This window comes from Anser cygnoides, chromosome 1 (genome assembly GCF_040182565.1).
Source record: "Anser cygnoides isolate HZ-2024a breed goose chromosome 1, Taihu_goose_T2T_genome, whole genome shotgun sequence".
NCBI classification, from domain to species: Eukaryota; Metazoa; Chordata; class Aves; order Anseriformes; family Anatidae; genus Anser; species Anser cygnoides.
In genome coordinates, this window is record NC_089873.1 from 305,195 (window position 1) to 320,167 (window position 14,973).

At 48.1% G+C, this 14,973-nt stretch overlaps 1 protein-coding gene across 4 annotated transcripts in view; it reads left to right on the plus strand.

Moving 5' to 3' along the window:
• The window catches only part of SHANK3 (SH3 and multiple ankyrin repeat domains 3), a 390,143-nt gene that overhangs the window by 62,722 nt on the left and 312,448 nt on the right, over nucleotides 1-14,973 (plus strand). For all 4 annotated transcript variants that reach the window (XM_066992893.1, XM_066992848.1, XM_066992765.1 and 1 more), the window contains exon 6: nucleotides 14,845-14,953. In XM_066992893.1, coding sequence (XP_066848994.1) covers nucleotides 14,845-14,953 — 109 coding nt within the window. The remainder of the gene's footprint in view (nucleotides 1-14,844; nucleotides 14,954-14,973) is intronic.

The following is a 14,973-nucleotide window of genomic DNA, read 5'->3' on the forward strand; positions in this document are numbered from 1 at the left end:
GGAGCTACAGGCGTAACACAGAGGGAACAAAACTTTCTCCCAAAGGACTTGACCTACTGTAAAGGTTAAAATCTTCCTCATGGGAAGAAACAGGTCCTCTGTCTTCCTTTAGCAGAGCTGCAGAAATGAGAAACAAAACGCTACTAGAGTTTGAATTTGACTCACAAAGATTAAAGTCATGAGGTTTCTGTCTAGTGGCATAAGAATATCCAGGCAGCAAATCTGGAAAGCTCTCAGCATCTCCCTGGCGCCAGGAAACATGAATCACTTCTGAGCTTTGCCAGTGGGAGACTGCATTTCCTAGAGGGAGGGCTGCAGATGCCTGTGGCAGGGAGACCTAAACGGCAGCATCTGAGGACATCCCCTAAGACTGTATAGTAGCCATAAATAAGCTTTATTAAATATTCACGTAACCTCTCTGCTTTAATGTCTGCTTAAAATAACAAATCTCCTTCATGTTGTTTCTATGCTTTTTAAGCTGTCTTTTGCTGCTAAAATATGGCATCCAAATGAAATCTTACATCTGTGCTCCCCTTTTATTTCCATCAAGAGGGTGCTGATGCATGTTTCCCTTGGCTGGTATTTTCCAGGAGCCCACGGGCACCGTGGGCCGTGAAGCTCATGGGGATGGCAGAGGAGCCCTGGTGCTGCCCTGGGGCTGCTCCTGTAGGGCTGCGGTGCAGGGGGTGGGTGAGCAGGAGACATGCTTGTGCCAGCTGCTCACTGGGGCAATGATGGTGCTGACAGCCAACAGCAGCAGCGTGACTAACTGCATGGTGCAGCTCGGCACTGATTGCTGGGAGAGGGCGAGAGCGGAGAGCCTGTGCAAGCCTCCCTGCGGGTGGCTGGAGGATGAGAGAGGCACAAAGCAAGCGGGGACATGGGCTCCTCTTTAGGGAGGTGGCTGACTGAGCGGAGAGAAATCTGGCAAGCTGCTGGGGACCCCACACCTAGAGTGAAGAGCATGGTACTGCCTGCTGCTTCTTCTGTGCCAGGTGCTGCCGGCGAGACTGGTCAATCCAGTGCTATGACACTGACCCTATGCAGGGATGCTCAGGGGGCTGGCAGCGAGGCAGGGCTGGGGTGGGGGGATCATCCCTGTAGCAAGGAGGTTTTGTTGGGCCAGCTTGGAGTGGTTGACCCGTCCACAACTGCAGGCGTGTACAAGTTACTCTTATGGATATGAGTGGGCTGTTGTGGGTGTCTCTTCTGCTTTCAGTGCTCCTAGGGGCTGATGCATTCTGCTGGGAAAGCAGATGCATAGCACCGATCTCTGTGTGGAATGGTGCAGACCATGCATGTGTCTTGAAGCATGAGGATGGAATTGTTTCCATATTATTTGTAGTGAGGCCTAATCTCTTGGGTAGTGATTTACTGGTGGGATTGGGTTTTTTTGTTTGTATGGTTTTTTTTTTTTTTTTTTTTTTTTTTGTCTTCCCTCAGATGCAGTAATTTAAAGTGCTGTGAGGAATTAGATTTAGGTCTGATGGGATGGTGGGACTGTGCCTCAGGCTGTGGTATATGTGAAATCTTGAGACCTGTGGCTAACAGGCTCATCTGAATGAGAGTAAAGTACAAAAACATTCAGAGTTTAGAGTCTCATTGTAGGTAACAGGATATCCTACTTGAAACTTTAAATGCTCTTGATGTATGAGTCTTAACTGACACTTAAAAAAAAAGCAACTCCTTTTGCATGGCAGGCGACTTGTTCTAAGAAGTGGGGAAGCTGATTTCTTGGACTTGCAGCAATAACAAGGTAACTTGGTAAAATCAGTCAGTCAGCTTTAATTTCTTATACCTTTTGGGATCTGAAGGCAGTGACACTTATAATAGATTTTTTTTCCTCACTGAATTGCAGTAGACAACTTTGAATGGGAGCGCAAAAAAATGCATGTGATAAAAGGACAGTCCCAACATCACAGAATCACAGAATTGAAGGGGTTGGAAGGGACCTCGAAAGATCATCGGGTCCAACCCCCCTGCCAAAGCAGGCTTCTTAGAGCAGGCTGCCCAGGTAGGCGTCCAGACGGGCCTTGAATATCTCCAGAGAAGGAGACCCCACAACCTCCCTGGGCAGCCTGTTCCAGTGCTCTGTCACCCTCACCGTGAAGAAGTTCTTTTGCATGTTGGTGCGGAACTTTCTGTGCTCTATCTTGTGGCCATTGCCCCTTGTCCTGTCCCCACAAACCACTGAGAAGAGGTTGGCCAAATCCCTCCGTCTCCCACACCTCAGGTATTTATACACATTGATAAGATCCCCTCTCAGTCTTCTCTTCTCCAGGCTGAACAGGCCCAGGTCTCTCAGCCTTTCCTCAAAGGGGAGATGCTCCAGGCCCGATATCATCTTTGTGGCCCTCCGCTGGACTCTTTCCAGGAGTTCCCTGTCTTTTTTGGACCGGGGAGCCCAGAACTGGACACAGTACTCCAGGTGAGGCCTGGCCAGGGCGGAGTAGAGGGGGAGGATCACCTCCCTTGACCTGCTGGCCATGCTCCTTTTAATGCATGCCAGGATCCTGTTGGTCTTCTTGGCCACCAGGGCACACTGCTGGCTCATGGTCAACCTGTCGTCCACCAGGACCCCCAGGTCCTTCTCCACAGAGCTCCTCTCCAGCAGGTCGTCCCCCAGCCTGTACTGATAAGTCCGGTTGTTCCTTCCCAGGTGCAGGACTCTACACTTGCTCTTATTAAACCTCATTTGGTTTCTTCCTGCCCATCTCTCCAGCCGGTCTAGGTCTCGCTGAATGGCGGCACAGCCTTCTGGTGTGTCAGCCACTCCTCCCAGCTTCGTGTCATCGGCGTACTTGCTGAGGGCAGACACTATTCCCTCATCAAGGTCGTCGATGAAGATGTTGAACAAGACTGGACCCAGCACCGACCCCTGGGGAACGCCGCTAGTCACAGGTCTCCAGCTGGACTCTGTGCCACCGATCACCACCCTCAGAGCTCGGCCAGTCAGCCAGTTCTCAACCCGCCTAACTGTCCACTCCTCTATCCCACACTTTCTCAGCTTTGCTATCAGGATGTCATGGGAGACAGTATCGAAAGCCTTGCTAAAGTCAAGGGAGATGACATCCACTGCTCTCCCCCCATCTACCCAGCTGGTGATGTCATCATAGAAGGCAATGAGGTTGGTTGAGCACGACTTCCCCTTGGTAAATCCATGCTGACTGCTCCTCATAACATTCTTCTCTTCCAATTGGTTGGAGATGGCATCCAGAACAAGCTGTTCAACACCTTTTCAGGGACAGAGGTGAGACTGACTGGCCTGTAGTTTCCTGGATCCTCCTTCTTGCCCTTCTTGAAGACTGGAGTGACATTGGCTATCCTCCAGTCTTCAGGCACCTCTCCTGTTCTCCAGGACCTTTCAAAGATGATAGAGAGCGGTTCGGCGATCACCTCTGCCAACTCCCTTAGCACACATGGATGCATCCCATTGGGACCCATGGATTTGTGTGCGTTGAGCCCACTCAGGTGCTCCCCAACTACCCTTGGGTCAACCACGGGGGAGCCCTCCATTTCCCAGCCCCTTTCTCCTCCCACCAGGGTCGAGGAGCGCCGGGGGGGAGTTCCTGAAGCAAAGACTGAAGCAAAGAAAGCATTCAGTATCTCTGCCTTCTCGGCATCTCCCGTTACCAGGACATCCCCCCTCGTTCAGCAGGGGACCTACATTATCCCTAGTCTTCCTTTTACTGTTTACATACTTAAAAAAAACCTTCTTATTATCTTTTATCTCTTTTGCAAGCCTCATCTCTAGGTGGGCTTTAGCCTTCCTCGTCGCGTCCCTGCAGGCCCTGACAACATTTCTATACTCTTCCCAAGAGGACAGGCCCTTTTTCCACATTTCATAGACCTTCCTCTTCCTTTTGATCTTATCGATTAGCTCCTTGCCCATCCACATAGGTTTCAAGCCCCCCTTCCCCGATTTCCTACTCCTAGTGATGCACCGATCCTGAGCTTGGAAGAAGTGCTGTTTAAATGTAGCCCAGCTCTCACAAGCACTCTTGCCTTCTAGCAACCTAGCCCAGGAGATACTTCCAAGCAGGTCCCGGAAGAGGTCGAAGTTGGCTCTTCGAAAGTCCAGGGCAGCAATCCTGCTTTTAGCCTTACTTCTTCCACCAAGTTCCATCTTGAACTCCACCATTTCGTGGTCGCTGCATCCCAAGCTGCCCCCAACCTTCACATCCCTAACAAGCCCATCCCTGTTCGTAAGGACAAGGTACAGAAGCACCCCCTGCCTTGTCGGCTCCTCCACCACCTAAGTCAGAAAATTGTCTTCAACGCATTGCAGGAACCGTTTGGACTGCTCGTGCCTGGCTGAGTTGCTTGCCCAACAGATGTCTGGGTAATTGAAGTCCCCCATGAGAACCAGCGCCCGTGATCGTGAGGCTACTACCAGCTGTTTGTAGAAGGCCTCATCGACCACGTTCTCCTGATCTGGTGACCTGTAGTACACCCCCACAACCGTGTCTCCCATAGCAGCCTACCCCTTAATTCTCACCCACAAGCTCTCCACTTGTCCTTCACCCTCCCTCAGGTGGAGCTGGGTACACACTAATTGCTCCCTCACATAAAGGGCAACCTCACCCCCTCGCTTCCCCAGCCTGTCTTTCCTAAAGAGGACGTAGCCCTCCATGGCAGCGTTCCAGTCACGCGAGCTGTCCCACCATGTCTCTGTGATCGCAACGAGATCGTGGCCCTGCGACCGAACGCAGATCTCGAGCTGTGTTCATGTTTACAAATGAAATGTTCATGTTTACAAATGAAAAATCTGTGCAGAAAAATCTTGGCATTTACCAAAATGTCCACAAAGGACATTGCGTTACCAAAAGACATGGGGTATTACCACCTTGAATGGGAAAGAAGCAACACATTTAAAGCAATTATTAGCAGTATGACTGACATCAGTGTAGATAGGAAGCATTAGCTGTAGGCAGTGATCTTCATGTGCTACAAATTGTACAATTAGAGAAGACAGCCAGCCCAGGCATGGGCATGGGACAGGGTGTATGTAGGCAGCTGGGGGAAGGAGCAGTGAGGGAGCATCAGCTTGGCAGCCGACACCAGCAGCAGCTCCACAGGTGACTGCCACGAGCTTTTCTCTAGGTGCTGGTGCATGAGCAGGGCCATAGTGATGTGGAGGGGATGGTGGCACAGCTCCAGGGAGCAGTGGGATGTGGGGGGTGTCTTAGCCCCAAATGAACCTGGGAGATTGGAGCAACCACCATGGCCATGGCGATGCTGGGAGGAGGCATGGGGGCAGGCAGCCGGGGCAGGCTGTGAAGGACCTCGGGAAGAGCTGGGCCACTGGCATTTGGTATAGGAGTGACCAAGTCTGGTGTGGCATGCACAGCTGCCTTCTTTAAGCCCTTTTTAGGGAGTATCAGTGTATTGTCCTGTGTGGTATTCTCCAGGAGAAGATGGGCTGTCAGCATTTTGGTAGCTGGTAGAGCAGCCATGTGCATACCAGCCTGGGAGCTTCCATTGAGGTTATGGTATCATGGTGCTAGCCTGTTTGCGCTCCTATTTAAAATGTTGTCATATCCCTGAAAATCCAATTAGAGAGCCAAAGGAACTCGTTAATGTCAGCAGTAAGTGCTGGACAGTGAAAGGACTTGCCATGAATAGACAAGCAACTGTGCAGGTGCTGTAAAACAGCACTAACTCAGCACTAGCACGCGGCACTTGCAGGGCAAGCAGGCGATCAGGCCCAGTCAGCATGGGTTTATGAAAGGCAGGTCCTGCTTGACGAACCTGATCTCCTTCTATGACCAAGTGACGCGCTTGGTGGATGAGGGAAAGGCTGTGGATGTGGTTTACCTTGACCTCAGTAAGGCTTTTGACACAGTTCCCCACAACATTCTCCTCAAGAAACTGGCTGCTCGGGGCTTGGACTGGCGTACACTTCTCTGGGTTAGAAACTGGCTGGATGGCCGGGCCCAGAGAGTTGTGGTGAATGGAGTCAAATCTGGTTGGAGGCCGGTTATTAGTGGAGTCCCCCAGGGCTCGGTACTGGGGCCAGTCCTCTTTAATATCTTTATCGATGATCTCGATGAGGGGATCGAGTGCACCCTCAGTAAGTTTGCCGATGACACCAAGCTAAGTGCGTGTGTCGATCTGCTCGAGGGCAGGAAGGCTCTGCAGGAGGATCTGGATAGGCTGGACTGATGGGCTGAGGTCAACTATATGAAGTTCAACAAGGCCAAGTGCCGGGTCCTGCACCTGGGGCGCAACAACCCCAAGCAGAGCTACAGGCCGGGAGATGAGCGGTTGGAAAGCTGCCTGGCCGAGAAGGACCTGGGAGTACTGGTTGATAGTCGGCTGAATATGAGCCAGCAGTGTGCCCAGGTGGCCAAGAAGGCCAACGGCATCCTGGCCTGTATAAGAAGCAGTGTGGCCAGCAGGTCTAGGGAAGTGATTTTGCCCCCTGTACTCGGCTCTGGTGAGGCCGCACCTCGAGTGCTGTGTTCAGTTTTGGGCCCCTCGCTACAGGAAGGACATGGAGGTGCTCGAGAGAGTCTAGAGAAGGGCGACCAAGCTGGTGAGGGGTCTGGAGAACAAGTCTTACGAGGAGCGGCTGAGGGAGCTGGGCTTGTTCAGCCTGGAGAAGAGGAGGCTCAGGGGCGACCTCATCGCTCTCTACAGTTACCTTAAAGGAGGCTGTAGAGAGGTGGGGGTTGGTCTGTTCTCCTACGTGCCTGGTGACAGGACGAGGGGGAATGGGCGAAAGTTGCGACAGGGGAGTTTTAGGTTGGATGTTAGGAAGTACTTCTTTACCGAAAGGGTTATTAAGCATTGGAATGGGCTGCCCAGGGAGGTGGTGGAGTCACCATCCCTGGAGGTCTTTAAAAGACGTTTAGATGTAGAGCTTAGCGATATGGTTTAGTGGAGTACTTAGTGTTAGGTCGGAGGTTGGACTCGATGATCTTGAGGTCTCTTCCAACCTAGAAATCTGTGATACTGTGATACTGTGATACTGTGAACTCCTGGGGCACCATGTGCACTGTGCCTTCTGCCTGGCTGGTAACATTAGCTGAGTATCACCTGGTGCAGGCTGGAGTCCGTGCTGCCTCAGCAGCACTCGGAGCAGCACACCTGCAGCATCCCTCATGGAGGTGTGTGTCCTGTGGGACAGCAGGTGCTGCCCCCAGTCCTCTGCTGAGTGCTTGCCCCTGCCACAGCTTGGACCTTGGGCCAGAGCAACCCTCTGCAAGCTGTTGGTCCCATTCATGCTGGGAGTGCTTCAAAAGGGTTTGGAGAAGCACTGAGCCAACCTCGGAGGTGATGTTTAAAGATTCTTGTTGTGTGCAGTGAAATTGATTATCTGATGTTTCTGTGGGAATCAATGATGTCTGTGATACTGTGATACTGTGATACTGTGAACTCCTGGGGCACCATGTGCACTGTGCACATGATGTCTGTTTGCTGCTGTCTGATTGCCTCGGTGAGAACTTGTAAAATGGCTGGTGCAAGGGAGGACCAGCTTCTTCTGGTGACTGTGACCCCGCGTCATCTGCCACGCTCTGAAATGTGGATGGTTTGTCTTAATTTTAGCTGCTGTTTGGAGCAAACCAGGCCCTGAGGAAAGGTTAGGCTTTTTTTGATACTAAAATTGCTGGAAACATCAGCATGCCCTTGGCGTTAAGGGGATGTTTTGTCTCCACTCTTGCGGTGCGGCTTCCTGTGTGCCCAGCCTGGGCTGAATAGTGAGTGACAGTTAGAATAATTTCTCTGCAAGAAGAATATCTCATTTATTTTCTTTCATTTCTATTCAAGAGAGAAAGACTTGTTCCCTTGCACCAGCTTCCTCTCAATGAGCTTTTATTTTCTGGAGGGTGTTGATTTTTCTTGTGGTTTTGTGCTAATGAGGGATAATGGGCTGAACACAATGTCCCAGCAGGATGACTGGGACTGTGTCCCTTCCCCAGGAACTTTCCTGATCTTAACCTCAGGCTTGCTTTTGTGAACACGCCTCAGACTTGCTCAACAGTCATCTACTGACATAGGGTGTTTTGGGTAATGATGTGAAAATCGAGCTGAAGCACAAGGGAGAGGTGGCAGAGGTTTGAGCAGAAGCCCCAGTGGCTTCCCAATGGTGGGATAAGGGCAGAGCCAGGTTTGGCTCCTGTCTCCTCTAACTGGGCTCCTCCTTTTCCAGAATGAGGGCAGGGTTCATGGACAGCCTGCAGGAGATGCTGGGGGCGGTGAGCTAAGCTCCACTGCAGAGTTTTGGTAGAGACCACAATGGCCCCAGTGCTGGGATGGGAGGGTCCTACCTGCCTCAGCCCCTTGTGTCCAACCCCTGCTCTCACCTGCTGCTGGCCCGTGCCAAGACATTGGGAAATCTATTGGACATCTGATGGTAAGACAAGGGGCAACGGGTACAAGCTGGAAGATAGGAGGTTCCACTTAAATATGAATTACAGAATCACAGAATCATCTAGGTTGGGAGAGACCTCCAAGATCACCTAGTCCAACCACAGTGAGGGTGAGGGAACACGGGAACAGGCTTCCCAGAGGTTGTGGAGTCTCCGTCTCTGGAGAAATTCAAAACCTGCCTGGACGCGTTCCTGTGTGACCTGATCTAGGTGTTCCTGCTCTGGCAGGGGGATTGGACTAGATGATCTTTCAAGGTCCCTTCCAATCCCTAAAATTCTGTAATTCTGTGAAATAGAGACACAAAATGCCCATTAAATCAGCGAGGGGCAGCCATACGCTAGTTTAATTTTATTTGCATAAGTTCTTGTTGTGTCTTGCTTTTTTTCTCCCCAAGGAAGGTTTCCTTCATGCCTCTTAGTATAGCCATTCAAACACACTGATTTGAAAATCACCACAATCTTCACACTAAATATGGTACTTTTGCTCGTGGGAAGATACACTATGAGTGTTTATTTAAGCAGTTAGATATCTTTGTATAAATACGTTTATGTTTTAATTTTTGCGTATAGGGAATTGGATGTGATGCCTTTACTGGTTTCTGATTTTTTTTTTTATATTATTATTTTGATTTGTATCCAACTGTGTTTGGGCAGAAGCTGAAATTCAATTAAAATTAAAGCAGAATAACATTTTAAATAGTGTCTTTATCACTTTGATAAATGTTCCTGGAACGTACTGGACACAGAAGAAGAAAAGTAAATTTATCAGTACATATCTTTTGTATTTAAAGCTGACTGATCTTTTAAACAAAGGGAGATTTGGTTTGTATTAGTGTTTCTCATTACAAATTCTCAAAGGTATTTAAGTGACAGAAAATAAGTAAGTATCTGGTGAGATTTCAAAATTGCCTAAGCGATTTAGGCATCTGCTTAGCTCCCCTTGATTTCTGTGGGAGTCTGACATTTGCTCTCTCTCTTCATGTCTAGTCACCTTAATACTTTTCAAAACCTGGCCCCAAATCCTCAAGTTCTTAGAATAATGAGATCTCATTCCTTTCCCGACAGGATTTTATTCATAAACTGGGGGAGGAAAGCAAGCCTCCTTACTCTCCCAGCTCTCAAATCTCCTTTCGGCTTTGAGTGAATCAGTCCAAATTATAAAGAAAGTATCTATGTTTCTAGCTAAATTGAAATGAAAAACAATCTGATAGGAAAGCTTTTCTATGCACCATAAGCTGAAAAAACAACATGGAAAAATGTAAATACCAGCATTTGCTTCTTTGAAAAGTGGTTATAATGTGCCCAGCATGGGATATGGCTGTGACATATTTATAGTTTTTGAGTTGATTTACAAAGCCAAGTATGTTTTGCTTCTGGTTTCAAATGATTCAGAAAAAGCATGCTTGAATTCATGACTATTGGAGGAAGGGCCATTTAATCAATACAGTTTTCTAAATACTTGGAAGTATGGACTTAGCATAAGCTGTCACATGGCAAACACAGGTTTTAACAGCTGTATTTTTGCAAAGAGAGATACCCTTAGCGTAACCGAATTCTTACTGAAACAAAGACATTAAAGCCAGGATGAAGTTGCTGTTAGTTTGGCACTGCTGCCTGTGTCGTGGTGCCTAGGGCTGCCACGAGTGACTGCGGTGGCAAGTGGGCGCAGAGTGGCTCCCAGGAGCCACCTGGGTCTGATTTCAGTTCAAGCTGTTAAACTCCGATCAGCCCTGTGCTGTGTTCCTGGTGTGGTGTCGGTTCAAACGCTGGCTGAATCGTTCAGCTGCGCTGCTGGGGATGGGCCACTGCGCCAAAAGAAGCTGAGACTGCCCCGCAGACTGTGGGCAGATGTCTGCCTGCTGTCAAGGGCCCGCATCCCCCTCTGAGCTGGGGCTGCTTGAGAGGCTCCGGGACCGTCCTGCAGGCTCTGCCCAGGGATCCTGGAGCCAGCCAGGATGAGCATGGAGTCCCACATGGCATTCTGGTGCTGGAGGCATTAGTCTGCAATGGCCAGGTATGTGAGAGGCTGCCAAGGACAAGAGCGCCTGGATCTTGATGCAACGGTTTGAAGTATGCACTGACCAAAACATCTTAATTTGTAATATCCTGTTCCTTTCCATAATTCGATTTCTGTTATTTCTCAGATCTGGCTATTGGCAGAGTGCTGGAGAGCTCTCTGGGAAGTAGCTGAGTGCCTCCCAAGTATGTGTGCTTCGAAACAGTGGTCTCTCTGTGGTCATTGCAAAATTTTAACTCCAGTGAAACAGTGTCTTTCTCTAACTTTATTCTGGAAAACAGCTCAATTGATTTAATTATGTACCTCTCCATTGGTGAAGAATAAGAAACTGAAAACTGTGTAGTAATATGAAGCTCTGGGCAGCTACGCTTGTGAATACTGCTGTTCCTCATGCCTGTAACAAAATTACATGGGTCCCTCTGGTTGCTGCTTTGCTGCTCAAGCACACAGTTCCAAACCTGCTGTCTTTTGGCAGTGAAATGGTGCAAGGTGACCCTGCTCCTGTCTGCTTGTCCCATCTGCTGACACAGTTCACTGCTTTGGTTGTACAAACACATCTTCCAGTAAGGTCATGCTGTAAACTAAATCAGAGATGCCATCTCGGTTTTCTTTTTATTAGTCTGTTTCCTCGTTATATTTTATTTCAGATTTGTAAGTGGAGCGAGGCTGTCATCTAATCCTGTGATTAGACATGTGATTCTTGTAACATCTATAATTATGCCTCAGTAAATGGTCTTTTTCATTATCTGTGTTCAGTTTTCTTAGGTATTACCCTTGTTCTCCAGGGTCTAGGACCGAAAGTGGAGGAACAAAACTGGGCAAGGGATGATCAGAAGCCGCTACATTATGTTCTGTCCTCTCCTTGTATTTTTAAGTTTGTGAACTGCAGTGAACTCTTAGCTTGGGCACCAAGATGCACATCTGGAGCATGCTGCTAAGCAGTTATAAACTAATGGAAGAAAATATTTTTCTATTTATTATTTAACAGGTAAAGTCTATGGACTTGACAGATTATTTTTGAAGCTTTGCTGTACATTTGATCTGAGATCTTGTGTAGATGAACATTCTTTGTTCTTCATTTGGAAGGACAGGATAGTAGTGGATTTCCCCCAAACGGAAATTCCATGTGGTCACCCATTAGCGCCTGTGTGGTGCACAGGACCTTGATGATTAACAAGCACCTGTAGTGGGAGAATGCACATCCCAGAGGTGAAGGTGCCTCTTTCTGCATTCTCCTTTTACTCATGCACTTTTATCTTCAGTATCTTGCTAAATATAGAATCTATCATTAAAAGTTGACATAGTGCATCATCTTCCCAGTGTCAAAATATGTTTTACCTTCCTGAGCACCTACAATAGTAGAAGTATACACTAGCACACTGCTGATGGATGTAGATGGTCTGGATAGGATGTACTTCTGGGTTGTAAACAACAGTCAGTAGTAGAACCTGAAGAGCAGTTCAGTTTAGTACCTGGGATGTTTGGTAACAACCTAAATGTGCAACTGTAAGAAGTCACTGTCGCATGCACAGAGGTGCATTGTCTGCCTGAGCAGAGAGCTCACAGAAGAAACTTTCCTGTTCCTAGAGGACCTGGGAAGGCTGCAGGTTAAGGGATGTGCATGGGCAGAGGGTACTGGCACCACGGGGGTGGGCATGGGCTCATCATTGACATGGAATCAGCTCTGTTGGCAAGGATCTTGCTGGGACTGTCAGTCCTGTTCTTGGGTACTGGGGCTTACCATGCATGGAGCATCATCTGTTGGGTTAGGTTAGCATTATCTGCTAAATGGCTGTTGGAAGGAGAAGGGACATATGGACAAACAGGAGTTGAAAGACCAGGGTTCAATCTGCACAATTGGGTGATAGTTGAGAATAGGCATTTTGGGATCACATCCTGGAGGTGGTCGCGGAGTTTTCAGTTTGTGCTGTTGCTGGCAGGTGGCTGCGAGTTCCTCCAGTGTTACTGCACTTGTGCTGATGGAATACTGAAACAGGAGAAAGATTTTTCTTTTAGTTACTCATGAAACAGGAAGGAATCTGGGGGAGAAGCAACACCGAGTAGCAAGGGTCAGGGAGGTGTCTTGCCATCAGAAGGGCAGCACTTGTGCACTGCTGCAGTTGATGCCAGTTGCACATGCCTGTTTGTGCTGTGGGAATCAGTTATGCCAAGGGTGCACATTTCCAGCTCCTTCCGCTTTGGGTGACCAACTCTTTTTTACAATTTGAGCTGTTTCCCTCACTCATGTGCACTGTCCTGCTATGGTGCTGGGTCTGTCCTGGTGACCCCATCCAGGCTAGAGAGGCTCTGAGGAACATGAGGGAGCATCTGGGGTGTGTGAAGTGATTAGTATGGGGAGCAGAGGATCAGCTGTGATATTGGACATCTCTGGGTAATACCTACTCCTGCCCTTGTGCCCCAGGAGAGCAGTGCAGTACGGGAAGCCAACCTTGTAACTCAGATGTGTGCTTGTGGCTCTGTGCCTCATCTCATGCATGGCTGTGGCACTGACACCCCTGCCCATGTCTGGGTGTCGCTGTGGACAGATGGAGTGAGCCGCTTGAGTACTGGTATGGGTGCTGTGGGGCTGCATCGCTGCAAGGTTTTGCCTGAGCTAATAATCTCTGATGAGATGGCGTTAATGTTGCAGGGGGTGGTGCACTAAAATGACAAGAAATTTACGTATGTGATCTGGCTTGTTTTATGGCATGGGTCTGTGGTGCCAACCTTAGAAAACGTGCAAAAAATGTTTAGCTTTGCACACTAACTACATACAGAGAGAATTTGGTTAACCAGGTAAACAGCCCAGCATTAATTTGCCTCATCTTTTGATAGTCTCAGCTTGGTGATACTTTCTGTCTGACTTCTTAACATGGTCTCCTCAGCATGCCAGAGATAGAGCACAGGTGAACTTTACAGGTCCCAAGTTTGGGGATTTGCAATGTCCTCTGTAGAATTGCTTCTAAAAGTATTAACTTTTCCCCTTAGAAAATTAAACTTTGGCAGGAGCAAAATATTACACAAGATAATGCATAATGAAATTTTGTTTAGAAAGTCGTTGAAAAGAATCATAAATGTTTCTGCATTGTGCTTAGTATTTTCAGATTTTTTTTTTCAGCTAAAAAACTTCAAAATGAAATTTGAAGTGAAATACTTTGGAATTCATTTTGTTTCATAAAAGATATCATTCTTCTGTGTCAAATTAAAGGAAAATGTTGAATCTTGAGTTTTTTCACTGTGTGGAAAATCTACTCTGCTCAGAAGCGTTCGGCCAGCAGTGTGGTGTTTCACAGGAGCTACAGCTATTGCTTGATTCTTGATTGCAGGTTGGCTGGTTGGCTAAAGCATTTCCCAAAGTCTTCCCTCAGCTGCTTGGACACAATTTTTGGAACGTCAGACACTTTCTAGACTTCCTTTCCTAAAACTGGCTGCTGCAAGGCTTAATTAAAATCAGCTAAAAGAAAAACAAAAACAAACAAACAAAGACCAACCTGCAATCAAAGATCTGAAAAACTGGACTGGAAATGAGTATTTTCACGTTGTAGTCTGTCCAAGTGCTGTCTGCCTGCCTGGCAGAGCTGCAATTTCTAGAGTCTAGAAATTTAATAAAAGAATATATTCATCAAGTATAGCTATCCAAAAGAGAAAAAAAGAGGAAAAAAACAGTAACCTACAAACAGCCAGGCAGACTTAAAGGAGTCTTTTGAGCATTCAGTCCCCTCAAGAGAACAAGATTGTCTCTGGCCAAAGACAGAAAATTACACCAAGAATAAAACAGAATTTCACAGCAGGGAGTGCAACAGCCATACCCATTACACTGTACAATTATAGTCGGTGTTTGAGTAGCTTGATCTTTCTTGAGTGTTTCAAGTTCAACGGGCAGACAGATGATACAGCCTCAAAATGATTTACAAGAGAAGATGTGACACTGCAGTGAGGACACAGACAAAGCCCAAGTGTGCTGTGCCATCACTGGTGCTGCTTAGTGGGTGGCTGGCACTGCACCTTCCATAGCCAGCACCGTGCTGCATGGTTGACAAATGCCTTGATAGATGTCTGGTGATGTGTCTGTGTCACAGGCATGTACAACGTGCGCCTGCCCTCGTGGTGTTTGTGAACAGAAAGCGTGCATTAGCAGAGCGTTGTGGTGTGGGCAGAGGGTGGCTTCCTTGGGATGGTCCAGCAATCCCCAGTCTTGAAGAGTGGGTAGGAAGGACCACATTCCACGTGGACTTGTGGCATACCCTTGAAGAGGGTATTTGCCTTGTAGGGCGTATAGTCTTAGGGACCTGGGAATGAATAAGTGCCCTGGCTTCTAGTGGGTGCTGCACCATTATCCTTGCTGGTTGCCTTGGGTCTCCTGAATGAGGATATTCCTCTGGTGGCTTTTTTCTTCCCATCGGTGTGTTAACACTATGTATTGTATGTTTTCCTGGGGTGTCACGGCTGCAGGCAAATCTGAAGAAGTTCATGGAGTACGTGCAAATGCTAAATGCGGAGAAGGTCTGCAGACTGCTGGAGAAGGGACTGGACCCCAACTTCCATGACCCGGATACTGGAGGTGAGATTGGCCTCTCCAGA